Source organism: Grosmannia clavigera (genome assembly GCF_000143105.1).
Source record: "Grosmannia clavigera kw1407 unplaced genomic scaffold GCSC_140, whole genome shotgun sequence".
Taxonomy (NCBI): Eukaryota; Fungi; Ascomycota; class Sordariomycetes; order Ophiostomatales; family Ophiostomataceae; genus Leptographium; species Leptographium clavigerum.
The window spans coordinates 4,056,319-4,083,359 of NW_014040801.1; the positions used below are offsets into that span (position 1 = coordinate 4,056,319).

The 27,041-nt window shown below is 52.8% G+C and overlaps 10 protein-coding genes across 10 annotated transcripts; 5 read left to right on the forward strand and 5 right to left on the reverse strand.

The window, feature by feature from the left end:
• Window positions 1-40: 40 nt before the first annotated feature.
• On the forward strand, window positions 41-2,281 carry CMQ_963 (dihydroxy-acid dehydratase; the record flags this gene model as incomplete). The annotated part of the gene is made up of 3 exons (XM_014318042.1): window positions 41-698; window positions 758-969; window positions 1,028-2,281. The coding sequence occupies 3 exons, from the start codon at window positions 41-43 to the stop codon at window positions 2,279-2,281; spliced, it is 2,124 nt and encodes a 707-aa protein (XP_014173517.1).
• A 265-nt stretch (window positions 2,282-2,546) lies between these two features.
• Window positions 2,547-4,187, reverse strand: CMQ_873 (methyltransferase type 12; the record flags this gene model as incomplete). The annotated part of the gene is made up of 5 exons (XM_014317952.1): window positions 2,547-2,595; window positions 2,667-3,285; window positions 3,373-3,645; window positions 3,719-3,801; window positions 3,865-4,187. The coding sequence occupies 5 exons, from the start codon at window positions 4,185-4,187 to the stop codon at window positions 2,547-2,549; spliced, it is 1,347 nt and encodes a 448-aa protein (XP_014173427.1).
• Window positions 4,188-5,754: 1,567 nt separating this feature from the next.
• CMQ_1446 (nucleic acid-binding protein) lies at window positions 5,755-6,778 on the forward strand (the record flags this gene model as incomplete). Its single annotated transcript, XM_014318525.1, has 3 exons — window positions 5,755-5,821; window positions 5,870-6,395; window positions 6,451-6,778. The coding sequence occupies 3 exons, from the start codon at window positions 5,755-5,757 to the stop codon at window positions 6,776-6,778; spliced, it is 921 nt and encodes a 306-aa protein (XP_014174000.1).
• Window positions 6,779-7,231: 453 nt separating this feature from the next.
• CMQ_838 (beta-xylosidase) lies at window positions 7,232-8,998 on the forward strand (the record flags this gene model as incomplete). Its single annotated transcript, XM_014317917.1, has 1 exon — window positions 7,232-8,998. One exon carries the CDS (start codon window positions 7,232-7,234, stop codon window positions 8,996-8,998), a length of 1,767 nt encoding a protein of 588 aa, XP_014173392.1.
• Window positions 8,999-12,635: 3,637 nt separating this feature from the next.
• On the forward strand, window positions 12,636-14,974 carry CMQ_1317 (extracellular serine protease; the record flags this gene model as incomplete). Its single annotated transcript, XM_014318396.1, has 4 exons — window positions 12,636-12,970; window positions 13,077-13,790; window positions 13,957-14,323; window positions 14,402-14,974. The coding sequence occupies 4 exons, from the start codon at window positions 12,636-12,638 to the stop codon at window positions 14,972-14,974; spliced, it is 1,989 nt and encodes a 662-aa protein (XP_014173871.1).
• A 107-nt stretch (window positions 14,975-15,081) lies between these two features.
• Window positions 15,082-15,996, reverse strand: CMQ_1547 (uncharacterized protein; the record flags this gene model as incomplete). The annotated part of the gene is made up of 1 exon (XM_014318626.1): window positions 15,082-15,996. One exon carries the CDS (start codon window positions 15,994-15,996, stop codon window positions 15,082-15,084), a length of 915 nt encoding a protein of 304 aa, XP_014174101.1.
• A 766-nt stretch (window positions 15,997-16,762) lies between these two features.
• CMQ_1292 (NmrA-like protein) lies at window positions 16,763-17,680 on the reverse strand (the record flags this gene model as incomplete). The annotated part of the gene is made up of 1 exon (XM_014318371.1): window positions 16,763-17,680. One exon carries the CDS (start codon window positions 17,678-17,680, stop codon window positions 16,763-16,765), a length of 918 nt encoding a protein of 305 aa, XP_014173846.1.
• Window positions 17,681-18,339: 659 nt separating this feature from the next.
• Window positions 18,340-18,546, reverse strand: CMQ_386 (uncharacterized protein; the record flags this gene model as incomplete). Its single annotated transcript, XM_014317465.1, has 1 exon — window positions 18,340-18,546. One exon carries the CDS (start codon window positions 18,544-18,546, stop codon window positions 18,340-18,342), a length of 207 nt encoding a protein of 68 aa, XP_014172940.1.
• A 1,194-nt stretch (window positions 18,547-19,740) lies between these two features.
• Window positions 19,741-20,703, reverse strand: CMQ_1127 (tpr domain containing protein; the record flags this gene model as incomplete). Its single annotated transcript, XM_014318206.1, has 3 exons — window positions 19,741-19,759; window positions 19,833-20,299; window positions 20,623-20,703. The coding sequence occupies 3 exons, from the start codon at window positions 20,701-20,703 to the stop codon at window positions 19,741-19,743; spliced, it is 567 nt and encodes a 188-aa protein (XP_014173681.1).
• A 3,181-nt stretch (window positions 20,704-23,884) lies between these two features.
• Window positions 23,885-26,950, forward strand: CMQ_518 (pfs domain containing protein; the record flags this gene model as incomplete). Its single annotated transcript, XM_014317597.1, has 3 exons — window positions 23,885-25,517; window positions 25,571-26,738; window positions 26,878-26,950. The coding sequence occupies 3 exons, from the start codon at window positions 23,885-23,887 to the stop codon at window positions 26,948-26,950; spliced, it is 2,874 nt and encodes a 957-aa protein (XP_014173072.1).
• Window positions 26,951-27,041: the final 91 nt, after the last annotated feature.

Consider the following 27,041-nt stretch of genomic DNA (forward strand, 5'->3'; position numbering starts at 1 on the left):
GCCACGACAACTTAGCCTATCACGTGGCGTGGATTGCGCAATGGTCATCTGGCCCAGATCTTGCGTGATTGCTAGTTCTGTTGCAGCCTCCAACCAGAAGAGCGAGCAGATCGAAATAGGGCCACTGACTGGGAGAGGAGCAAATGAGAAGACGGTCGTCCCGAAAGGCGACTGTTTGTTGATACAACTGCAGCAGCGATTCGCCATGTCAGAGCCACATGCAACAGGGGCCTCTGCGAGCGAGTCCGGTCCAGCCTTTGCCGATGGGGACAAAGAAGGCGACACGCGGCCGTCTGTGTCGGGCGGCTTCGCCGACTACGATCTGGCGCGGCCGCTGGGGTCGACAGCCGGGCTGCGACAGAGCCTGACAGCGTACGGCGACGCGCACTTTGCCCTCTTCCTGCGCAAGGCGTTCATCAAGGCGCTCGGCTACGGCGAGTCAGCGCTGGCCCGGCCGATTGTCGGGATCGTGGACACGCGGTCGGGCCTCAACGCGTGCCACGCCAACAGCGCGGCACTGGTCGAGGCAGTGCAGCGCGGCGTGCAGCTGGCGGGCGCACTGGCGGTGGCGTTTCCGACCATTAGCCTGCACGAGTCGTTTGCGGCGCCGTCGAGCATGTTTCTGCTCAAACTCATGGCCATGGACACGGAGGATATGGTACGGGCGCAACCGGTCGACGCGGTGGTACTTGTGGGAGGTGGGTTCCTTGTTCTTGTTCTTGTGCTTCTCGCCCTTTTCTCTTCCGCTGACAGACAGGTTGTGATAAAACTACCCCGGCCCAGCTCATGGGCGCCATCTCGGCCAACAAGCCGGCCGTCCACCTGGTGACGGGACCGATGCTGCCGGGCAGCCATCGAGGAACGCGTGTGGGCGCCTGCACCGACTGCCGCAACAACTGGGCGCGCTACCGTGCCGGCGAGATCGACATGGAGGACATTGCCAGCCTTAACGAGGAGCTAGTGCCAACGGTGAGTCTGCCGGCCTGTCTGCCATTCACAGCTCTTCTGACAGCCCACAACGGTCTAGTCAGGCACCTGTGGCGTCATGGGCACGGCCAGCACCATGGCCTGTCTTCTGGTTGCCCTGGGCATGATGCCGATCAACGGGGCCACGGCACCGGTCGTCTCAGCTGGCCGTCTCCGTGTAGCTGAGCAGACAGGCGAACTAGCCGCTCGGCTGGCCCGTGAGAGCTCGACGACAGCTTCTCGTCCACAGGACATCCTCTCGCGCGACTCCATCCACAACGCCCTGACCGTGCTGCAGGCCATTGGCGGATCCACCAACGCGATTGTGCACCTGCTGGCCATTGCCAACCGGCATCCAGGACTCGCCGGCACCGTCACGCTGGCCGACCTGGATCGAATCGGCCGCTGTACGCCGCTGCTGCTGGACCTGAAGCCGAGCGGGGCCGGTTACATGACAGACTTCCACGCTGCTGGTGGCATGGCGGCCCTGCTGACGGAACTGCGGCCATTGCTGCAACTGGACGCCCGCACAATCACAGGCCAGACGCTCGGCGAAGCCCTGGATGCAGCGCGCTTTCGGCCCTTTGCCCAGACAGCCATCCGGCTACTGGCCTCACCGCTGTACACGTGCTCATCGCTCGCTGTGCTGCACGGCAACCTGGCACCACGCGGCGCCGTACTCAAGGCGAGCGCGTCCAAGGACCGGCGGCTGCTGCAGCACAAGGGTCCGGCCGTAGTGTTTCGCTCGGCCGCCGACATGGCTAACCGGCTCGATGACCCTAACCTCGACGTCACCCCCGATAGCGTGCTCGTTCTTCGTGGCATTGGCCCCGTCGGCCATCCCGGCATGCCCGAGGCTGGCCTCATCCCCATTCCCCGAAAGCTCGCCGTCCGGGGCGTTACCGACATGCTCCGCCTCTCGGATGGTCGTATGAGCGGCACTGCCGGCGGAACGATCCTGCTGCACGTCGCCCCCGAGGGCGCTGACCCCCGCTCCGTCCTTGGAATCGTGCGCGACGGCGACATTATCCGCTGCGACCTCGCGGCCCGGCTGCTCGCCGTTGATCTGTCTGACGAGGAGATTGCGCATCGCCAGGCTGAACGGGTCCAGGACTGGGCTCAGACGGCTGCTAACGACGACAACGACGACCACCACCACCCAGAGCCCTGGATCGCTCGCCAGACCCTCCGGGGCTACCGTGGGCTGTACATGCGGGAGGTCAACCAGGCAGACGAGGGCGCAGACTTTCGCTTTCTGACAGCAGAGGGACCGGGCAGGTCTGACAAGACAGCTGCAATCGTTGCAGGACGGTAACAAATCTATTTAATATACGATATACAGGTACACACAAAAGAGTACGCAACAAGTAAACGTCGCGACAAATGTGGAGACGGCTGCAGTCGTGAGATCATCGGCTGACTTGCGGCCCAACCATGACACCGTCCACATGGCAGTGGACCCCATTCTCAGACCAAAGGAAAGCTATACACAACCAAGATGCAGTATATACGCAGCCGATCTATACAGGTGACCATCGACGACGTCTGATTGGTCACGTCACATGTACGGAGACCCAGTCCTATTGCCGGACCTCATGCGGGAAAGGTTTGCGGCCATAGATGACGTAACTAGGACGACGACACACAGTCAGCACACAGTCAAAACACGGTATACACACACGGTAAGCACGTCAACGTACACGGGCATGTAGAAGTGGACGGCCGTATCCTTGACGTCCTTGCGGGCCTCCATGAGGAGCAGCTCGACCTCGGCGACGGACATGCCAAGGCCGCGGGTGAGCACGGTCATGGTGATGGCCGACATGCCCTCGAGGAAGTTGGTCTGCTGCCAGAGGCCGAGCGTCTTGGCTTCGCGGCCCTTGGGCCAGGTGTTGCCGGGCAGGGCGTACTTCTCCTCGACGACGTCGACGAAGCCGACCTCGCGCATCAAGCCGGCGATCTTGGGCGTCAGCATCATGTCGCGACCGAGCGCAGCGCCGGCCTTGACGTAGAGCCCGTCGAGCCGCGAGAGCGCCCGGCCCTGGAGGCTGTCGTCGACGGCGCGGAAGCGGCCCTGGAAGTCTTGCCACTCGAGATAGCCGCCGGGCGCGAGACTGTCGAGGGCTGAGCGCAATACGCGGTGCGGGTCCGAGAAGGAGTGCCAGAGCAGCCGCATGTGCACATAGTCAAAGGGCGCGCTGCTGTAGGCCCATTCGTCGTCGGCATCGTCAATCTCGAACCGGCAGTTGGGCGGCACGAAGGCCGGCTGGATCGGGCTCAGGTCGGTGCCGAGCACGTCAGAGCCGGGATGAAGTGCGGCTGGAACGTCAGCAGGGGTGAGCAGAAAGGAAGAAAGAAGAAAGGAAGAGAAGAAAAGAGAGAAGAAAAAAAGAAAGAAAAACCCACCAAACTCAATCGCCCAGATGCCCGTTCCCGTGCCCACATCCAACACCCGCTTCGGCTCATCAATGGGCGCCCGCGCCAGCTGTCCCTTGAGCAACAACAGGAAAATCGCATGCTGCAGGTCTGCAGATCTGTCAGCAGCTGGCAGACGCACACCAGAAAGACGCACACTCACCCAACCGTTCTTGCTCGCTCTGTCTGCATTAGCATAGCCCGACGTCGCACAACCCGGCACCCGCAACGGCCGACTCACCTCGTCGTTTGGCATAAGGTATTCTGCAGCCTGGTCAGCCGGTGTTTCTTCCCCACCAGAAGCCCCCTTATTACGTCGTAGCACGGCCTGACTCACTCCCTTGCTTGTATTTGTGGAACGTCCGGCCGTTCTCCTCGACAAACTCGTAGAGGCTCGCCCGCACGGACTGCGTCGACGATCTAGACGGTCAGCTCAGGTCTAGTCAGGCCTGGTCAGGGCAGGCGGGCGCAGGGCTTCCTTACGGCGCTTCAATGTCGCCCACGGCCGAATCGGCATCGTCGTCGACCTGCGTCTCCTCAGTCAGCGCAAGGCAAGAAGGCAGAGGCTGCTGCGAGGGCTGCGTGTTTTGGCTCACGCTCAGTCCTGTGCTGAAGACGGACGACACCCCGTCGCTGATGACCGGCTCCAACGACGCCGGGTGTGCGAAGCTGCCGGCATCCTTCCCCGGACACTCGGCTGCGGCTGCTTCTGCTGCTGCGGCTGCCGTGTTCGTGATTTTTCCTCTTTGCGCTGCTCCACCCACCCTGGCTGTCTCCCCTTCGTTCGCCTCGGGCAGGCTAGACATCCTGTTCGGAGTAGCTCCTCGGGACGGATCCGCCTCAGCTCTGCTGCTTTCTTCTACCGGCTCGCTCCAGACCTGTCGAAAAAGTCCCAAGGCTGGCACTAAGGAGCAGGGCAGAGGACAGATCGAAAGGCGGGTAAATCGGTTTCAGGGCAAGTTTGCAGTGCGTGGCAGAAATGCAGACGGCCAATGTACGACGTATGTAGAGAACTGAGTGACCCGACTGCAGCAGCAGCAGCGAAACAGATGACGGAAAGCCTGCGGAAGGGCCGTAAATCCGCCCCCAACGGCACCACTCTATGCCTTCCTTTCCATTCCGTGCGGCGCGATTTTCATGCCGACGGAATGCACATAAAACCCGAACAACTCGCTTAGCATTACCCCTGCGTGCGGCCCCCACCGACAACGCCGTTTGCTGCCCGTTTCGTGTTGGCGCTGCCATGGAAAAGTGGCCCTAGGATCCAGTTGGGGGCTTGGTCCGATTCACCTGCCCACTTGGTCCTTCTTCCCCGGCATAGCCTCCCTCTACTGACTAGGGGTTTTTGGCCGTCTCCGCGGAGTCTTGCCTGGACAATGGATGCCACGTGTCAACGGCAAACCCGTGGCCATGCGTTTTGAAATCGCGATCGTGAACAGCAATCTTGGCCTCCCGTCTGTGAGAGACCATCCAATCATCACGCGTAAAAGACCGGCCCAACGTCCGTGTTTGTCAGTGTTGGTGGCAGGCCAGACTTTTGCATCGTCCCGTCCCTTGTCGGTGGCGTCTGGCCGTGATATTAGCTGTCGCAGGATACTGCTGGTCTTGTTCGAAAAGCTGCAAGTTCAATTACAACCGTCCTCAGGTTGTGTCATGCTGTCATCCCAATACGCCACAAATGTCACTGTTGTCCGACCGTTGTTTTTCCCTCAAATTTCTCCAAAATAATGATATGATGCTCATGGATGTAGACGCTAACGGAAGATAGCTGTGGATAATCGTCAAAACTCTGTACAAATTGCCTTTCGTACAGCACCCCGTCAGATCATTTGGATACGATGGTGTCGAATAGCTGTCAATTTCCCAGTGCTAGACAACATGCCAGAGTGGTTAATGGGTATGATTCGAACTTTCCGAATTCCAGATTCTGGTTTCCGGGTCCTGTACCATCATATGGTTTCGGCCGCGGAGGTTCGAGTCCTCCTGTTGTCGATTTTCTTTTTCTTTTTTTCCTTAGCCGTACGGAGTACAAGTCCACTTGGTGGCTTGAATTTTTGCTGTGCCCAACATACAGACGGGCGATCGGCTGTGCAAAACACACGCTCTTCAAACAGCTTGCTCAATAAGCCTGGTGGTAATAACGAATATCTCTTCCGGCTGCACACTGCTGTGAAACTCCGGATAAATGAAGTTTATCCAACGGATTTCTCATTTCAGACCCCGCCTTCCCACTTCGGCCTAACCTAAACTTTGCTTTTCCCAGGCAAAGCACACTGATATTCCATCACGGAACTCTGTCTTGACGCGATTTGCATCAACTCTGCCCATCACCGATATCTGCTCGTCAAAACGTACCCACAGGGAGGCGCACTCATGGAATCCGCTAACCGCCGCGAGGACCAGCCCGATGCCCTGGCAGAAGGCCGGCGCATCTATCTTGGTGCGATCTGCCTTTTTTCGTTTGCGCTAATACGTCTAACCTGTACAGGAAACCTACTCTACTACGTCAAGCCGCAGGAGATTGAGGAAGCGCTTACGGAACACGGCTTCGGAGACTACACCCAGATCCATCTCTCGGTCGACCCTGTCAGCGGCCGCAATCCGGGCTACTGCTTTGTTGACTTTGAGGAGCGCGCGACGGCTGAGAATGCGATCGCGTCGCTGAGTGCTACCATCCGTGGTCGTCCGCTCAAGGTCGGCCCCTGTCGTCCCAAGGAAGAGCGCCGGACCGGCCGCTGGGGCCGTGACGGGGAGCGTGATCGTGATCGAAATGGTGACGGCGCAGAGCGACAGACTGCCTTCCAGCGATGGGGCAACTGGAAACGGTCGGATGCCGAACCCTCGGATAGGCCACAGCCTCCAAAGGACCACGGCCCTTACGCCGCGCTGGACCATTTTGAAAACGTCTTTGAGCGCCAGCAGAGCAACCGGCTGTACATTGGCGGGCTCGGCAAGATGGTCGACCAGGAGCAGAACAACGACGAGATCCGAACACTGCTCGCCGGCTACGAACCGTGCGTTGTCTGTTGCTTTTTTGTTGTCTCGGGCATCCTGCTGATCATGCTATAGTACCGCGGTCGGCAAGCGGGTCACTGCGCATCCCACGCCTACGCCGAAGCCGGGCAATCACAACTACTGCTTTGTCGACTTTGCCACCCCGGGAGAAGCCGAACAGGTGATCAATGCGTTGAATGGCAAGCCGTACAATGGAGACCGTCTCCGCGTATCGCATGCCCGTGGATCGCCGGAAGGGTGGAAACAGAAAGGCCCGGAGTTGCGATACGTCCCGCGCGTCACGACGACTGACGACCCTTCGTTCTCGAAGCTCCGTCGCAAGGATTATGGCGTCGCAACGGGACGAGCTCTTGAGTCCAGCTCGTGGCGCCGACAAGACTGATGACTAAGCAGGTTCAATACAACGGCGACAGAACCATCTGTCGGAGAGACTGGTACTACGCCGACAGGATGTAACCTGGCATTCTGATGGATCTGCAACCAGTTCCACCATTCCATGTCGGCCACGTGCCTCGTGTATTGTTGGAGTAGAGGGGTTCGCATCACGAGAGGCAATTGTGGGGCGGCCTTGCCAACAAGGCGGGGATGCTACACTGGACGAAGGGATGGTTGACATCAATACAACACAACTTAAAATTGGCGTATGTCCAGATAAATAGGCTTTATGAAGATTTCACCTCGGAGTATGTATAAGCCATGTTTTCTGTTGGGCGTTGCCACCGCATTTTTGGGAGGCCTTTTCTTGCTCTTTCTTGGGACGTGTTTCCAAGGCCAATCTTGGTGGCCAATCTTGCAGTCAAGCTTGCCGATTTCCGATGCCAATCTGCAGCACAGCATGCAGTCCATTCTGCAGCTCCTCTCGACCCTAGCAGGTGCCGTTCTGCTGCCCGTTCTGGCTGAGGCTCCCCAGTTCCACAACTCGGCCAGCTACGAAGCTGCTGACCCCTACACCTTCTACGATACCCAGAGCGGGCAGTTCTTTGCGTATTCGACTGAGGGTGCCGACAGCGGCTACAGCTTTGCCGTCTACAGCAGCCCGGACCTAGCGACGTGGCAGAAGCAGCCGGGCGGCGTGCTGAAGACGTGCTATGACGTCGACGGGAACCATCTCGACGGCGGCCAGGCCTGTTGGGCGCGCGACTGGCTCTGGGCCCCGGAGACGTACTACAACGACCGCACCGGCTGGTACTATTTCTTCTTTTCCGGTCGTCTTCTCGAGAGTCTGACGGCCGACCACTTCCGCTACTTCGCCTTTGAGGAGCCGTCGAAGCTGGGCGTCGCCGTGTCGCGCTCGCCCACGGGTCCCTTTCACGAGATCGAGCCCCGACCGATCGACTGGTATCCCTTCGACCCGACCTACCACGATGTCAACCTCATCATGGACGAGGCACAGATGCTGCCGCCGTCGAGCCTGCGCCAGGCCGAGACCGCGCCCCGGGGCACCTTCATCCCGACCATCGATCCAAATGTCTTCTTTGACGAGGACGGCCGGATCTATCTGTATGCATCGCGCAACGCCTATCGCAATTGGGTCTGGGACACGACCCTGGGCAAGCACATTGAGGAGTCCAACATCATCGTCGTCGAGCTGGAGTCGGACTGGTGGGACGACCCGACTGCGGCCACGATGCCCGAGATCGTGGCTACGCAGAAGAATGCTATGGCTGCCGACGCGTCGCCGGTGCCGGCCAACATCACGGCGTACAACGGCACCGGAACGATCGGCCGGCCGCCGCGCCAGGACGGCTGGACGACTGTGATCTCGTATGGCGCCGATCCACAGGCCTGGGAGAACTACCACGTCCACGACTACCGGACCTTTGACGGCACCAAGAAGGATCGCCGCTGGTCCGAGGGCAGCACGACCATCCGGCGGCCCGACGGCGGCGGCAGCAACACGACTGTCTACCTGCTGACATACAGCGCCAACAACTACGAGGCGGCCAGCTACGGCGTGGGCTTTGCGACGGCTGCGTCACCGCTCGGCCCGTTCAAGAAGGCGGCCAATAACCCTGTCCTGACGGAGCGGCCAGACGCTGTCCTTCCGATCTACTCGACCGGCCACGGCTCCATTGTGGCGTCGCCGTCTGGCCGCAACTCGACCCTTGACTACGTCAGCCCCCAGGAGGTCACGCACCGCACGCCCGACGGCGCTGAATTGTTCTACGTACACCACGCGCGCAACAGCACCGCCAGCGCTCGCTCCCTGTATACGACTCGACTGACAATCGACACTGCCGCTGTCCACTTTGGTTCCGACGACGCCATCAGCATGCACCTAACACCGCTGGACCAGCCGCTGCCGCTGAACACGTATCCGCTGCAGATGGAAGCCAGCCGTGTCAGCAACGGATTGGTCGTCCGCGTCACCACGACGTTTGGCGGGGCCTTTGATCTGACCGAGGGCTCAAACCGTGTCGTCGGTCTGCCAGGGGACGTGCTGGCTACGTCTACTAAACAGAGTAGCGGACAAGACGGCTCCTTCGTTCTCCAGTTTGGGAGTTTTGCTGTCACCGGCTTGGCATACCAGCGTCAGAGTGTCAATGGCACATGGTCCACCGTTGTGCCTAGGAATGTCATCGAGGCTGGCGTAGTACCATAGATTGTTGGGAGCTTCGAAATCGCAGAATTTCATAGAGTAACAGGCGGCCACTATTTGTACGTATACGTCATCTTTTAAATTCGGAAATACGATGCTTTCTCCACATGCATGTAGGCTCACAATTGCGTTACCACGCTTTTTGATTAACCTTATTTCTTATGACTTCATGGCCCCTTTTAGGCCTACACTAGCTACGTATTGTATATAAGGAGAGCATTCTCCCAGATTGACTGGATATATTCCTCTCCTCCTTTGTCTAGCCCGAATAATCTTTTGTGATAAAGATCTTTAGCTTCTTCATGCACCACTTCGTTTGTGTAGAGACTGTCAAGCTGTCAAGCATTGGAATCCGCCACACTGTGGCCCTTCCGCCCCACTTGGCCGTACGGGCCTGTGATTGGTCAGAAGGCACAAAAGCGGGACATGGCACTAGTATTAATACGGATCCCCAGAAGGGTCGCGATGTATCTATTTCTTCCCTAGTACGGAGTACACAACACACTTCTGCTCACACTACACCCAGTTCAGCCTCCTGCTCCTCACAGTGCATATCACCTTCATGAACCCTGCGCATAAGCTCTAAACCTGCACCAAGATCTTAAGTTGTTGGGTGTTAACTAGCGCCTTGATGGGTTCCAGTCAGGGAACTGTTGATCGGTGTATAACAAAGCACGTATCCGGTCTCTCTCGCGGTTTCTGGTACTCTCGTTCATGCCCGGTGGGTATGACACCGGATCCTCATCTTTCCTGTAGGAGAGACTCCCATAGAGAACCCTCTTCTCAGCACCAAGTCTGTACAAGTGTCATTAGTCGTTTGAAACTTTGTCCAGAGAGGATGTTGCCAGACAACAGCCACATAAGGCCCATCATTTATTTCCCGATGCTCTTTAAAGCCTCCCCTCATACCAAATATTGTATAGGGTTTGTTCAGTTGTTCGTCAGCATACTTGTTATATCTTTCTTCTCCTTCGCATTTGGATCTGGCAGACACGGCGCCGGTACCGGGTTTCGCAAAAGTGGCGTTGCTATTCCCGGATGCAGAAGCCACGGCGATAGATTCTATCGGCAATTGTTTATAATTTAATAAAAAAGGGAACTATTATCCCAAAAAAAGACTTAAAGAACCCAAGTTTCGGATTTATAGTAATCGACGAGTACGTACCTTGCTCTCCCCTGGTAACGAATGCTCCCCCGATGTCCGAAGGTACTTCTGCATCATTTCGAAACAAGTCATTCACTGAATTGATTGCTAGTCTTACCATATGGCTGGCGATGTGCTCGTACAAGCTATACCGGTCCTTGTACGGGTCGCCGGTCCTTTCTAAATCGGGTGGAAATGACTCGCAGAGAGGACAAACCCAATCATTACGACGTACCAATTCTCTTTTTTTGCGAAGCAAAGAGGACAGCTGCGGCCCCGTCGGCCGTTTCCGAACTTTGTGGCTTTTGGGATCATCCATGTGCTGTGCAAAACTAGCAGAGTCGTTGAAAAGTAGCTTTTCGTGCTCAATATTGCAAAACCAGGTGTTCGTGTGGATTTCCAGGTACCAATCTTCCGAGTGCGATAATTCCATGTGGCGGATCCAGTCTTCCTTATTCACAAAGAAAATAATGGGAGACATACACTTTTCTGAGAGACAGACATAGGGTTCCGAATCTTCATTCACGTGGTTTCTGCAAGACGCGTAAGCAACTGACATCTATCAACGAATCATACAGAAACGGAAGCTCGAAGCATACTGCCAGTATTGTGACCCGGTTGACAATTGCGCCACTTCAAGCGGCTTAGCACAGCATGGACATTTGCGGAATTTGTCACCAGACGAAAACAATGGTTTACGGGGGTATACCAAGGATTTCCAACTAATTTGTGGTGCATTTGTAGGCTGTTCCTTGTCTTGCCGAGCAGCTGCTGTATATCGTGAGCACGACAATGGGACACCGGGCATCGATTGAGCCACCGACTTGCAGATGTTTGACCTACCGCCCTCATTCGTCAAATCGATGTCGACGCTATGGACGGATACACGTGCGATGTCAGCTTTTGATCGATTCAAAGAATCTATCAATGATTCGTTTTTCATTTCGAGGCTTGTTTGACTGCTGTCTCAAGGTGGTACTTGCTGATCTGATAGGACCCTGACCGGCAGGATGGTGGTCTTTTTGGGCTCTGCTGCAACACGTTCGTCACGTAGCTTCTTCGCAATATGTAGCCTCTGTAGAAGCCTTTTACGTCTTATAATTAGAGATTCTTCGAGTTGGTCACGCAGAGAGCGTCTCGCCCTAGGGGCGAGCTCAATGTCGAGACACTTTGCAAGATCTAGGGCGCCACTGTTGTCATCGTGGTTTATATCCGACGAGAGGCCGTATTTATGGCCAAGGATGGAGTTTTTGTGAATAACGTTGGCCATTTGGTAAAGCTCGTCGAGACAGACTTGAATCGCTTGAAGTGCTTCGTTTTCCAAGTTAGGTGCATCGTTGATTTCGGTCTTCTGTTCTAGTTTAGACTTTTCTACTGCTTCTTATTAGTGCGTGTGGACAGTGGTGGAGACTTAGCAGGCGGTGGACATACAGTACCGAAGGTTTCTGGCAAGCATCTGGAGCAACTCGAGGATTATATCTTTGATATCCGTATGATTGTACAGACGAGAATCCAACGATTCCTGGCCAAAAGTCGATATAGCTCCGGTGTATCGGACCCAGTGATTAAAACTGTCTGCTATTCGGACAAGATCGGAATGCGATCCAAATTGTTTTTCGACATCATGTTGTATGCTATTTCGGCCAATCACAAAATTAAATAGATCCACGGACACAATGGATTTTTTTTCAATATCACCATCGTATACTCCTCCGTCACCCGATACTAACATAATCGAAGTTATGCGAATGCAATCACAGTAAAGGGAGTAAGAGGGTTTGAGTCTCTATTTAAACGCTTTTCAATAAGAGAAATAAATTCGGGAGGGGCTGCTGTCTATATATACGTCTATCAAAGCGGGGTAGTGGGGTTCGCATACGCAAGGCTGAGTTCGACGCCCCGAGAATGCCTACAGTTACCCTCCTAACAGTGCGTGGTGTCTTTTTGCTAATACCTGTGATAATCATCTAACTCGTTATTGGGTATAATGGGCAGAAACATGGGAGAAGTCCGCAACTTCTTCGAAGCTGTTTCGCAATCGTTCGTTGCTGCTTACAACGCTCCCTCAATATGAAGCTGCGGGACTCTGGGCGCGGGAACGCCCAGTGGGAATTGTTTAAGGCTGTTTACCCGATATTTAAGGCTGCAATTCCGCAGACTGCCTCCAACGACGAATATCCTTTCCTCGATAATCACATTACGTCTATCCGAGTGAGCATCAGGGCCATTCCTTTGCTGTTTCCTGATATAACTCTGGAAAGAAGATACCATGAAACTACGTGCATTGCTCTTTCAAAGGCTCTTCTATCATTGTTCGAAGTGCTTGAGTTAGTGATCTGGGAAGATCCACCCGCAGGGCCATGGGATAATGCCTTTGATGAAGAACTTGTGAGAGTATGCCATTCTCTTTTTGTAACAATTGTGCTTGTATTAGTCTCACACAAGAAGTTGCGAACCAATTACCCAAAGCTCTTTGAGTTGCACAGGTTGCTCAAAATGGGTGAATCTCCAGTCAACCTCGCAGCACACATAGATTTTATCGGCCACGACCGCAGAGAATACGATTTTGGGATGGTGGCCAAGAGGCTACGCGATATCAAAAGGGACATTAAAGACTTATTTCATGATCCAAAGGACGAATTGCGGACATATCGTGGAATTGCCGGCGCACTGAACAACGATGAGATAGATTTTATCCGGCGTACGAAAGCACAAAAGAAATTTTCAGAGTTTCTTTATGAGAATCTCAAAAGACACAACACCTGCCCCGGAACCCACAAAGCTCGGTTGCACCTCTCTGGATTCGTCGACAATGATGTAAATATCGATCTGTATGCCTGCGAGCGCCAACGGATCCCAACTGAAACAATAAAACTCAAATTGTCAGAGGCTATATATCAGGTCACTCTTCTCAACATTGGCTAACTCGTCCACTAGCATTAATGAACCTCAACCGCAGGAGAAACAGACCGCGAGCGGCGTAAGAACCCGTTCGAAAATGAAACTTGAAAGACATACATGCCTTAGCATCGGGCCTAATGCTAATGAATTGATACTCTGTGAGACCCAATCCCGACATGTGAATGATTTCGACCAGGATTCCAGACACTTGCTTCCAGATCTTTTGTCTCGAAGAGCCGACTTTAATGGCTCGGACTTGAAGATGGTTCAGCTTTTAGTAGCCTCCTCGCTTCTAAATGCAACTTTGTGGTTAAAGCACGCAGAGCTAGATATCACTTCCATCTCTTTTGACAAATCTTCCGAGTCTACGTGGCCATGGAAGCTGGGTGTGGACTGTACCCTTGAAGGAACTCTTTCCAACGACATACACTATGATGCTGCTGTGTCGTTTGGCCTCTTTCTAATAGAGACAGAAAGGGGTGAGCGTATACAGCCAACCGACGAGGAACAAGATTGGGAGTCAGGTCTGTGGGCGAAGGACAGCACTCTATTCCGTGTCCTTGGTGAATCAGGAAGCTCAGTGACGGATCCTTACAGATATATTGCTCTGGCGTGCCTGGAGATCAATGATGCCACGGCCGAAGTTTGCGACGAAAGATTGACCAAGGACATGTTGCAGATCGCAACACTCTACAGGCATATTTTCGCCCCTCTTTATAAATTCGCCAGAGAGAGCTACCACCAAATATCGTATATATTCAGAGGCTCTCCCACCCAGTCTCCGAGTCTAGGCTTGCATACCCCAGTCATTCAGAACTTGCAATTATTCGATGACGACGATAGCACACCGGACCCTATGTGAGATGCAATTTACGTGATCCGGGCATGACTTGCTATCTAACTATGCGGACTATAGGGCCGTCACACGAGCAAGACAGTTTCGAACAGAGTTCAAGACTTTCATAAATATGATTAGTAGTCTGGAACCGATCAATGTGTCGGATATCGAGCGCAGGGAAAAAATTAAGATAGCAGTGATCGACAGTGGCATAGATAAAGGCGACACTATTATCGCAGAGAACATGGACCGTATCAAGTATCGGTGCGGCTTTGTCAGCGACGCCGGAGAAGGACCGCGCTCTGGTGATTGCGAAGATGAATTAGGTCACGGCACCCATGTCACACGGCTGATTCTGGAGATGGCCCCTGAAGCAGAGCTATATGTTGCTAAGATCTCCGACAAGAAGACCATACAGAGCTCCGACCTACATCGACTCGTTCGGGTAAGTCTTTTGGTATGTCGTGGGAAGATGGCGAGCGATCTTTGCTGCATACACAAGCATCCTGACAACATGCCTTAGGCCATTGAATGGGCGTGCAAAAAAAAGGTGCACATCATTTCCCTATCTCTTGGAATAGACATGGACAACAATCGAGAGCTTGGTCGGGCCATTCAAGCTGCCAGAGATTCCAATATCACCATCTTCGCGGCCGCGTCCAACGGTGGCGGCAACAAGCCGAGGTCATACCCAGCAAGTCGTCCATTCGGCGTTATATGCGTCCATGCCAGCGACGGCCTGGGCAATAAAGGAGGTATCAACCCGACTCCGCTTAAACGTGGCGACAACTTCTTGACCCTCGGCATCGGTATTGAATCAAAGTGGAAAGGCAACGATGTTATAAAGTCTGGAACGTCGTTTGCGACGCCGGTAATGGTCGCCATAGTAGCCAACGTGCTGAAATTTGCTCTACACAAGTGCGATCTGGACAGTTACCGGTTTGACAGGCTCCGTGAGTACGATGGCGTATGTCAGATCCTGCGACTTATGGCCCGGGAGCGAGATCAATACGATTATGTCATGCCTAATTCCCTCTTCGGGCGCTATGATGATAATCGCATAAAGCATGAGCTTCTCAGAATTAGCGATCCCTAATATTATGATTGAGGTGGAAGAATCCGGAAGTGGAGATAACTGCTTATATACTCGCCATTCTCAGTTATATGACAACGACTTATTCTACATGTACTGACTACTGTGATTTATTTTTCTGTCTTGCTCGTGGGCAGCATCCAAACTTCAATTTCAGTTCCGTCGTCAGATACCACCGTCTCTGGAGAGAAGCTGGGGTTGTTGTAGTCTGCGGGCCCGACGATACGGAGGTCATCATACTGGACGATTTTCTGCTCGACGTCGTCCTCGCCCAAGAATGTGGCACCGTCGGTGTAGGTTTCATCTTCCAGTTGCATGTTACCCGTGAACATGCCTTTGTAGTAGATCTTCAGACACTGGATGCCAACCACGATATCCCATTCTTCCTGGATGTGTCTTTGAGAGAACTTTTCAGAAACGGTGCTGACACGCAACATTCCAGCACCATGGGACCCTGATGGGTGGCCCATCTCTTCTGGACTCAGGCTAGCACGAACATGGGCTTCTTCTGGAGGGGGCATGCCTCCAGGCTGCGGCTTAGTTCCGGGCAGATCACCTTTCTGACGAGTGCTTGCTCGTGCCACCTTCAACCCCGTAACGAGGAAGACGGCCTTTTTGTAATTTGTGACCCTGACGTACTCATCAACATCGGAGATGGCCATGCACTGTGAAATGTATAATCTCGACGGGTAGAAGAACTTGGTGTCGACATAGTCGAACTCGTACGAGTCTCCTTCCCTGCCCACACCATCGATGGCGATGAACTTGGTCCATGGGCCAAGTTTACCGCTCTGCATCTGCGACTGCGAGGCAAACAGTCTTGTCTTGCGATCGGAGTAGACCATATCCGCCTCGATAGGGAGAATCTTGCTTTTTCCATAGATGTCTTTGCCATGGTTTAGTGGTCGCATCTGCTCACGGCGGTCGAAGTCTCGGATGACAGTACCGAGATGAAACGGTCCTTTGGGGGGTGGGGGAGTCGAGAAGTTGGGGGGGAGATGGTACGTGGGCTGGAAGTTGTCCATCTAGGCGATATAATTCCTCAAAGGCGTATGGAAGTGAAAGAGCAGATACAGACCTGGAGAGAATAAAGCAGCGACAGTTGGGAAGCAAGGCGAGCAGAAAAGAAGGCAGACTCGAGGCAGACAGGCCGCCTTTATGGATGCCCAAATCCAAATTAGCCGCCCGTCCGGATCCTGGCAAGCCGCCCATCAATTGGCTAGAGGGCGACAACACGGGATGCCCAATGTATCAGGACTACAATAGGCTATGGGTAGTGCGGAAATCGTCAGCCAGAGAAAGCAACCACCAAGGTTAGGTAGGAGACTGTAGAAGGCGCAGCAGTTGCAGAAGCATTAGCGGCCAACAGGTAACAACCACATTTCACAAGGCGTTATTGTTTTCTAGGGCGGGACATAGATCACAAAATACATCGCCCAGAGAAAGTCTTCTTCAATTCATATCCAAGCAGTGTCGAGACGCAAACCTCGCCCGGGACGCCTGGATTTACTGCTCCACGACGACGGCCGTGCCCCACTACTTTGCGACATAAGCTGAGGCATGATGATTGCGCTGACTAATGGCCACTGTCTTTAGGGCGGACGAAAGACTGGTTTACAACGTTGATGATTGACAATGATGCAATGTATCTACTGTCTAGAATTTTCTATGCTACCTACATAGCCAATCCCTATAGAAAAGTCCGATAGAAACAACAGAAATGTCTGACCAAAGTACACATGCAAGCAAAAAAGCACGCTTTCATGAGCCGTACAGATTACCCAGGGCCGCCTATTTCTTCTCCTCGGCGATGACAGCCGCGATGGCAGCGTCCAAGTCCTCGTCCTGGAGCCCGAGCAGGTCCATGGCAAACTCGGGTTTCTGGGTCCAGTCGCCCTCGAGCAGGCCAAGGACGTAGACGAGGTCCTCGACGGCCTGGCGGTCGCCCTGGTCGGCCTTGGCTTTGTGCTCGGCCACAAATGCAGCGGTGTCGAGCCGGCGAACGGTCCAGCTAGCCTCGGTGGCGCGTTCGAGCGCAGCCAGCAGGGTGTGCTGCGACACGCAGAAGCTCTGGACGAAGAGCACCTTGTTGGCGGTGGCAGGATCGCCGGGGCCGCGACGCAGAACAGCGACGACGGCGGCGGCGAGGCGAGCCAGCGTCGAGAGCGAGCTGCGCAGCGCGTCGCCGTCGCCGAGAACGTCCATCTGGCGGCGGTCCAGGTGGGCGTGCAGGAAGCCCTCGCGCAGGCCCCAGTCGAAGAAGTGGCCGCCCACAATGGCCGTGTACGAGAAGCCGGTGGCTGAAGTGGCTGCCAGTGCTTCCAGCCGCCGCCGCACCGTCTCCTTCTTCTCGAACAGCGGAACGAGAGCCCGAGCTGTCTCACTGCGCGCGTCTACGCTGCCGAAATCTGCCGGAAAATACCGCCGCACACCTGCTGCTGCCGCTGCCTCGGCTAACCGCAGGTGGTCGTCCACGCTGCGCAGCGGAAACGCCACCACCACCGCATCTTGCCCCCGCAGCGCCGCCGTAAGCGACGTCACCGTCCACTCGTCTACCACGATCGCCGTCGTGCCCGCCACCACTGCCGACGTCGAAGCCGCCCGCCGCAGCACGCTCACCCAGAACTCACCCGCTTCCAGCAGCGCCCGCACAAGCGGCCCACCCAGGTTGCCGTTGGCGCCCACCACCGTCACTGTTTCGATGGCCATGTTTGCGGGTGTTCTCTGGTGTCGTTTTCGTAGTCGTCGTCGTCGTCGTCGTCTCGCGTGTTCAACTCAGCCGATGCCACTTTCGGGAAGCTGCCGACCTGAGATGGTGGCGGGGAATCTAAACGGACTAACTATGTTCCATCACGTGATGCTCGGCGGCCTCTGAATTCGTACGGCAGTCTGTAAGCTCCGACTGCCGAAGCTCAGGTAACATAATTCAGATTTCGATGAAGAGATGCCAAATATGTATGCAAAATTCGACAAGCTAACAGCGTACCCTGTACAGACATATCCCCGGGATAAATGACCGATAAATGACCAATTACAACACGGTGACTGCCAGATCGTCTTCGTCACAGGTGCCAACATCGCCATCGCTTCAAGGTTCCCAAAGTCTCCTGCCAGTCTGCCCAGCAATACCGCATTGTTCTTAGCAGTCTCCCGGTTGAAAAATGGCAGGCTGCGATTAAGGCTCTGCACGAGACCGTTCCCGGCATGGCCAGCGATAATTCCATCAAGGCGGCCCTGGACCACAAATTCTCTGTTCTTTAAGTTCCAGGCTTCTCCCTCGATTTCAAGACTGCCACCGGCGAGCTTGCCCAACGCCAGGATATTAACCAGACCTGTGACGTCAACACCACCGACACTGGGGTCCTCACTCACACCTGGTGCTGCTGCTCGTCCGCTCGGCCGAGCCCTGGATGCTCTTCCTGGGTACTGCAACCAGACGGCGTCAAAGTCTGTTCCATCTTACCCAAGCTGCTAGCTACCAACCCCGGCGACAGGGTTGAGAGGCTTAGGGAGGTAGGCGCCGGCAATGGGTCATCAGCGGCCACATAATACGCTCCGTCATCGAGGGCGAGCATGGTGCCGATGTCGGTAGGATTGTCACCAGCCAGGGGGTGCTGCCAATTCAATAGCGGTAGAGAAATGATATCTGTGCTAAACTGATTGCCCGCTCCTCCATTTCTTCAACCACCTTTGAGAGGCGAGCGTGTGTGGGTGGTCTGGACCAATGATCCGTTGCCTAGCTTCGATGCAGCTGTCCATCAATTCTATAGCGTCTGCGTGCCGACCAAGACTGTACCAAGTACAAGCAAGATTGTTCATAGCAGCCAACGTGTCGGGGTGCTCCTCTCCTAGTACTCTCTTTATCGTCTCTAGTACTTGTGTTTGAAGTGATTCTGCCTCTATCCACCGGCCTTGTTGTTAAAATGTGTACGCGAGATTGTTTATAGTCGTCAAAGTGTTGGGGTGCTCCTCTCCTAGTACCCTCTTTCTCATCTCTACTACTTTTTCGTATAGCTTTTCTGCCTCTATCCACCGGCCTTGACGATTATATACCATCGCAAGATTGTTTATAGCGGTCAACATTCAGAAGTCGTCCTTTTGTAACTCCCCTTTATACAATTGCAAAGCGTCTGTGATGTACTTCTCTGCTTTTGTATATTGTCCTTGGTTAAGGGAGTAATCGCACATGGCCCCGAAGAGCCTGGCTCTGGCAATTTGATGGTCTTTCCTGTTGTCGATGGTATGTTGTAGCACAGCGTGAACATGTGGGAGTAGCCGTGAACGGCTGTCACCAATCAAATATAAGCCATTTGGGAAAACTTCAGCCATCACGGACAAGGCCATCCCAGCAAATGTATTTTTCTCATTTTTAAGCCGTTCGCGCGTCACAAGCTGCACCAGTCGATGCATGGTCAACGTATCATCTGTGTTCTCTGACAAGAATGAAAAAGCTTTCAGAGTTCCCAGTGCCGTTTCAATTACTGCTTTGCCAATAGGTTTGCCTTCGGGTTGTATGTGCTTGCAATAGCCCACCACGAGCTCTCTCGGAATTGCCTGCCAATGGAAGAGGCTCAGAAAGTAGAGAATATCACCGTCGAATGGGTTTCTTTCTCTGATCCTGTCAAACGAAACGATCCATGTTTTGGCGACCGCATTTGAGGTTGATTCGTGTCTTCCGACCGTTTCGAATGCCTTACTCAGACTCTCGACGAGATCAGAGTCACTGTCTTCCAGAATTTGCAAATAACGTCTGATAGGTGTTTCGTTCTTTAGGAGATACGCTGCCGCCTGTGAAATGGCGAGGGGTAGATATTCCAGCTTCGAACAAAGAGCATGTATGTCTTCAGATGTTTTTTCATACTTGTCCAAGATTTTGCACATAAAGAGGTGAGCCTCTTCCTGGGTCATGTGGTGTATCTCGACGGGGGACTGTTGAGGGACCAGATCTACTGCAAGTTTCCTGTCTCTTGTTGTGATCAGGATCAATCCATGGTCGCATTTCGGGATATATCCAGCCAGTTTGATTTCTTCGTTGGATTGCTGTGAGGTCGTTCCTGTCGAAACTTCCATAGGTTGGTGCTGGTAGAACAGCTCCAGGTCGTCTGCGTTGTCGATCACCATCAACCACTGGGCTTGAAGCCTTGTCTCTAGCCAGGTTTTGACGAGCGATAGAATGTTTGTCTTCGGGTCGTCGTGTCCGGGAATCTTGTATTGCGTTGCAATGGCGGCGTAGTCCTTACGAAAATTGTCTGCGCTGCTGGCATGAACCCAGAAAACTGGCACATTAGGGTGCGAGTCGTGGAGCCAATATACAAAGGCCAATACAATCTGCGTTTTCCTGTTGCGGTGTTAGCTGCATATTGAGTGATACCAGGAAGACTTACCCAACACCACCGAGCCCGTAGATTGCTATTCTTTTGCGTGACCCACTGGGACCGTAGATTGCCACTCTCTTACTTGGCCTTTCTCCATCCTCTGGACAACTAAGGCCAAACTGTTGTCTGAGGCTGTCTAGAATATTGGTTCTCGGAACATAGTCTGGGTTCTTGGTATGCGGAACCAAGACTTGATTCTGTTAATGAATGTTATAAGGCTACCCTGATTCGTCGCTGTTACATACATGCAGTTTTCACTCGAATGTGCCCCTTCACTCTCAGTGCTCGCTGAGCAACACCTTGAAGTCTTTCGAGGACACTGTCATAGTCCGCATCGTTGGGCTTGAATTTGACCATGTCAGAGTGGCTGCGATTGATAGCGCAAATATGCTCTGCACTATCTTCCCATTGTCTACCATTAGTGGCAGAGGCTTTGGTGACTAAACATTGAGCCGGACCTGTCATTTCCCAGCCTCCATCAGGCGTCTGTTTTGTTAGTTAAGTAAGCCCCAGATTTAAAAGTAGGATAGCATATGAGCCTCCTACCTGCTCGGCAGTTTTTGACGTGAGTGTCTCATAGAAACAGAAAACTTCCGCACAGCCCTGTTTGCCCAGTGCTGGGTGAAAATTCCTTCGTTGCATTGTGAGAATTTGCGAGTTGTTATCGCCAATGGAATCAACCAAGGGTCGATTCGGACGATTGCCAACCATAGGAATTAGCGAGCTGATATTCATTCCGTCATGCGGCACCCCGAAAAAAATAACACCGTAGACAGCTTCCAGGAGCTTTTTGTCTTTCTCATCATCCGACTTTGACATGGTGATTACTGCCTGTAAAATATATCAATGCGACAGGTCTCACATTGGTTCGACAGCTGTGTCTTACCTCCTTCACAATAATCCCCCCCAAGCTGTGAGCGATCAAAATGATCGGCTTCATCATTGATGCACTAGTGAGCCTGTGCAGGCTTTGGCGAAACGTGGTGGCGATGTCTTATATATTCTGCATACTGTCGCTGTCTGCCACTTTGGAGTCATAACCGTAAATCATAACTTGCGCCATCGGCTGTTTGGTCTCTTCAGAAATTAGATCATATGGGAGAGAGTCGCGCGGCCACATATGGTTTTGACCTCTGTCCTTGAATGGCCCAAAGGCATGGCCTCCAAGGCCACATATTGCGACAATACTAGCACCAATTAGCAACAGCGCAAGTGCAACAGTTCACATGCCTACTTACTTGACTTTGTGGTCCTGGGATGGCGGTGAATATAAGGTAGTGATGCCGACAAAAGCTTTGTCGAGTGACAAATATTGAGTAGGGGCCGCATGGTCAGACGGCTTTGACGGTATGGCCCATTGATATTTTTGGCCTTGAGAAAGTGGCACGAGTTTCTCAAATGTCACTGTACCTATCTTTGAACGTTTGCTGATATCCGTGGAAAGGGATCTGATCGTTGGAAAGGCTTTGGTGCGATCTTCCAAGTACTTTCTCAGTTGCTCCTCGTTCCAATCGAGAGGCACACCACGAACGCGGAACGTATCGTGATCATACTCGGGCAAGGACTTGATCACGGCTTGGGCTTTAGTTATGCACGACCACGAACAACCAAAAAAGGGTGTCATGAGCCTACCTGATACACAATAAGATCCATTATGGCAGCATAGCTGTAACACCTGGAAGATTGCGAGTAGACCAGGTCGAAATAGGTGTTAGCAGTGCGCTAGTATGGTATACTTTCGCGAGGGCGACACAACTGTGCCTGGGCAGCGATGGAAAGGGTACAATTCTGGGAATGAAGAGAAGAGGTGAGACGGAAAATTGAAATGAGGGGTCCTGCGGCCTCCTTGAGCTGCCGCCTGCTTTGCAGGTTAGCTTGGGTAATGCGACAATGCTTTCAGGCGTCCAAGGCATCTAAGCCACTCAACGGGTTGCAGCGACAGGCCTTAGCCGTACCCCAAGCTTCCAATCACAAGGCTTCACGTGGCTAATATTCCTCCTATCGCCCATCTCGGGATCCGAGTAACAGTCCTGACAATGGTCGGAAGATACCGGATGAATTACAGCCACACTGGCTCCGGCGACAATCCTTTTAGCTATGCAGGAGCCAACGCTCTGCTCATCAACAAGATGGGTATAAAATGGATGGGGCATCAAACAAGGAATCGTCTATCATGCGTTTGGGCTACATGCTGGCAGGTTACGGTCTTGGGCACTTCGTAGCTCTGCAGAAATCGGACTTGAATGCATATCGTGGCGACATTGAAATAATGTTTCCGTCTTCGTTGTTTGCGAAGCTTGAACCTTGCCATTCAAGAGCATGGAGTGCAAATCTTTGTAAGTCAGAAAGTACATGTAATGGGCGAAGATCGTTGTATTAAGGGAAGACAGCTATCTGAAGCTAAAGTGAGAAGCCTGAGCGGAAAAGTCTGCCCAGACGATGGTTTGTGCACAACTGCGCAACACCATACGAGCTTTTTTTTTCTTGTATCTCTACTGTCTCCAAATAGATGTGCCAAACCAGGCAATCAAAGACATAAATGATACAGATGGCGTTCTTGAAGCCCTTAAATCGTAAAAGCGACCTTAGGCAATGCCGACGGAACTGAACCCCGTGAGGGGAACCAAAAAAAAACACCTCAAAAAAGCGAGCTCTGCCCAGACGCGGGATCGAACCGCGGACCTCCTGCTTACTAGGCAGGCGCAGCTACCACTGTGCTACCCGGGCCTTTCATATGCTCACACAGTGCTCAGAATAGTATATAGAGACTACTTCATTCGCAAAAAGGGAAATGCAAGCACTACATAGTAGAAGCGTATTATCAGAGTCCTTTATTCAACTAGTTTTGCTATCTTTTTTGCAGGCAGGTTTCAGAAGTTGTCTTCTAAAGAGTCTTTTAAGGAATTGTTGCCGTCAGGCTCAGAAAGGAAAGAGGGGTAAATTTCCCTCCATGTACTCCGTAAGACCGGGGAAATAGATAAGCTGGCAATATCGAGTGCAAGGTGTCAGGCGTACTTTTTTGTTCGCACCCTTTGATGAAGCGAAGATCGTTGTATTCAGAAGGAAGACAGCTATCTGAAGCTAGAGGAAGTCTGGGCTGAAAACTCTGCACTAGAGGTGGTCCGTGCACCGCCGCGCAACACCCTTTCCACATACTTACAAGCCGTTTCCAGTTGCTGCTTGCAAAATGACACCATATAACTATAAGGACCAAAGAAGACTTCTCATAGTCTATCTGCCTTATACGCTGCTTAGCATGCTGATAGAACTAATGAAGCTTCCGGTGTTTTGTCTTGATCCGAAGTAATCTGATACTTGTCACGATGTGATTTGCCAGCTCGTTATCTGCCCAGGTTTGGGATCTCCGACACAGCCACCATGGTCCACCAAAGCCCAGCATCCCCGCCAAAACTCTGCGATTGATTTTCTCCAGTGTCATCTCACCCTGTTTCTGTTGAGGTGTCGTGGATTTCCACGGCCCCCTTTTCGTTTAAACCTCATTATCCTCTGCACCCGTATACTCTCTCCAGCTCCTACCATGGAGAGTTCCGGGTTTCCACTGAAATCGACGGATGAGCTGATCCGACGTTTGGAACAGCTCCGATCCGAGCTGAACAGCGCAGTCCAGTCTCCTCCCGACCCTGATATAATAAACTGGTCGGTAGAAAAGCAGGATGAACAAAGACAAAGCCAGGAACACAAGAAGAGACAGATGAAGAAGGAGGAAGCTGCACTCTGTGCCTTGCTCGAGTCCATGGTACAGACCTTCGACCACACGCCCATCGTCGCAAGACTGTCCTACTACCCCGAAGCTGCTGCCATATCGCCCTATGTCAGTGGTGGGGGGTACAATCGTTTGTTCACAGCTCTTGCAGATTGTTTGAGCAGCGGTGTCAACGACGGCACTATCCCAGATGTCCAGCTCCTTGCGGCCCTCAACACTGTACTGCAATACCCGCGAGAGCTCCAAGACCTTCCTCTCGGTTACGTCATCCAACACTTGATGCAAAGACTCAAAACATCTGTTGAAAATGCCAGCGAGCCTGTCAAGTATCGGCTCATCCTGACGCTTTCCAACATTCTTGATGCTATGAACGATGTGAAAACTCGTGGTATCAGTGAGCTGAACATCGTCCAACCCTTGATGGAGATACTTGGCAGCATCTCAAAGCAAAAGGAGCTGCGCCTAGCTCAGGCAGCTCAGTATGCACAGGCAGCTCTGCGCGTCATTCCGACCGACGTCAGTCCGTGGAAGACGTTCTTGGACAAAGCATACAAATCCGTTGAAGGTTCTGCAAAAATAGCTGGCGCAGTTTCGACCTTGGACCCTTCTAAACTCCTTCAGGGGGTTGAAAGTCTCGCAGAAGTCGTGCAGCTGATTGCATCAACTTTCGAAGCCGTGGATTCTGTAGCAAGCTTAGCCGAGGACTTCTCAGGCATGATCAAGGGATCGAAGTATGCAAAAACACCGGCAAAATGGTATGTTGCCCTTCGCTACACCGACTTGTTAATTCGTGGGCGACGTCCGGAGTACCTGAAATCCGTTCTTGAAAACCCTGGGTTCCCGTGTCGGGATGATAAGCAGTTTTTGTGTGGTCTTTGTGCGCAGTTCGAGCGGGCAGTCGAATCCGAGACGCTGTCGCGAGATGGCGAGATGGCCAATATTTTGAAAACATTTTTGATGTCGCAGTGCACAAACACAAGGGACGATGTTGTCCGAGAATGGGTGCACACTGTTCTAGGGGGCGAAGTGCAAGTTCAACCGCGCAAACATCATATTCGTATTTGGAAAAATGGCAAAGCACCGGCACATACCACTAAGATCGAGTACAAGAAAGCCAACCCCAAAACACCCGGTATCGCGCTCCTGAAAGACTCTTGGAAGACCTGTCCAAAAGCTCTCTTGTTTCATGCCGACAAGATGCTCCGATCCCATTATACGGATGAAAGTCTGAAACAACTCCAGATCGAGCGTCTTGATAGCAGCATTCTGCTGATGAGCAATTGTTACATCAACCTGACGATTACGGAGCGCAATGATCGAATGATGCAAGCTGGAGACCGGCCTGAAGATGAGTCGCGCTTCTACCTACGCTCCAAGAAGGCCCCATCCACAAATGCCGTTCTACTGCCGAATATCTTTCAGAAACGGCAATCATCATCTACTTCAGGTCTGTTTCATCCATACTAATTTTACGATTTTTTCCAACCTAATGTAAAGCAGCATCTACCTGTCAACGAATTATCATCCGCGGACAGGCTGGCGTTGGCAAAAGTACGCTCTGCAAAAAGATGGTGTACGATTTCGTCAACCATGGAATGTGGGCAGACACCGTCGATCGGGTCATTTGGGTACCCCTCAGAGAGCTCAACGGGAAGAGCAAACACGTTGCGGACATGAAGGAACTATTGAGACAGAAATGCTTTACCGATCCGCAAAGCCAGCCGTTTCTTGACGCTTTGTGGGCTGCTTTCGAAGAGGACAGGACTAGGACGCTCTTCATTCTGGACGGCCTGGATGAAGTGGCTGAGCTCCTTGGGAACATCGAAGATAAGCACAGGCTGCTCTGGACGGTTCTAAACCAGCCTCGCGTCATCATTACCACACGACCACACAACATAAACAAGGACGCTGTGAAGGACATCCATTTGGAGACGGAGACGGTTGGATTCTATTCTGGCCAAGTGGAAGAGTACATCACGGCTGTCTCACCAGCCAATGCCGAACAAATCCTTGCGTTTGTGAAAAGTCACCCAGTCATTCAAGGGCTTTCAAGCATTCCAATTCAGCTCGATGCGATCTGCTACAGTTTTGGGTCGCTGACGAAAACTTTAGAAACGATGACGCAGCTGTACGAGGCAATTGAACTAGCTCTGTGGATCAAAGATATCATTCGACTAAGAAAGGAAGTTGTAGGAGCGTCGATTCCAATCACAAAGTATGCCGCTCAGAGCTCCACTCCTACTGAAGTGAAGTCCATCGTCCAGGGGGAAATAAATGTCCTTCAGGCTCTTGCCTTTGTCGGCTTCCAACAAAACATGCTCGAGTTCGATCGGGATTTCTTGAACACGTTTTTCGACAAACAAACAGGATTCGCAACACTCACAAACCACCTTCCAGCGGCAAACAGCGCATTGTCTAGTGACTTGGGAAAGCTCTCATTTCTTCGGAGTTCCGACAAGGGAGAGACCCTTGAATCACGAAGCTATCATTTCATTCATCTCACCTTCCAAGAATACTTCGCGGCACAATACTTCGTCCAGCACTGGCCAAGTAAGAATCTTCCGTACTATCAACTCAACGACGACGAGTCCAACGACATGGAGCAAATCAGCGCCGAGGAATTTCTTTTTCGGAAAAAATACGACCGGCGCTACAATGTCTTTTGGCGGTTTGTCGCCGGACTACTCAAAAACGATCAGCAGCTCTGCTACTTTTTCAAAGCGGTGGAAGATAAACCGCGCGACATGTTGGGAATAGCGCATCAACGCTTGCTTATGCGCTGCTGGAACGAGGTATTTCTACAGCAGAACTCATCACCGCGACTCACAACTTTCCAAAATAACCTGGACCACCAACTGGAACAGTGGCCGCGACTTCTAAACGGTTTTTATTGGGCATCCGACACAGAATTCCCAGACAGAGTATTGGAGACTATCCTGAAAACGCAATCTCAACACCTGGAATCAGAGTT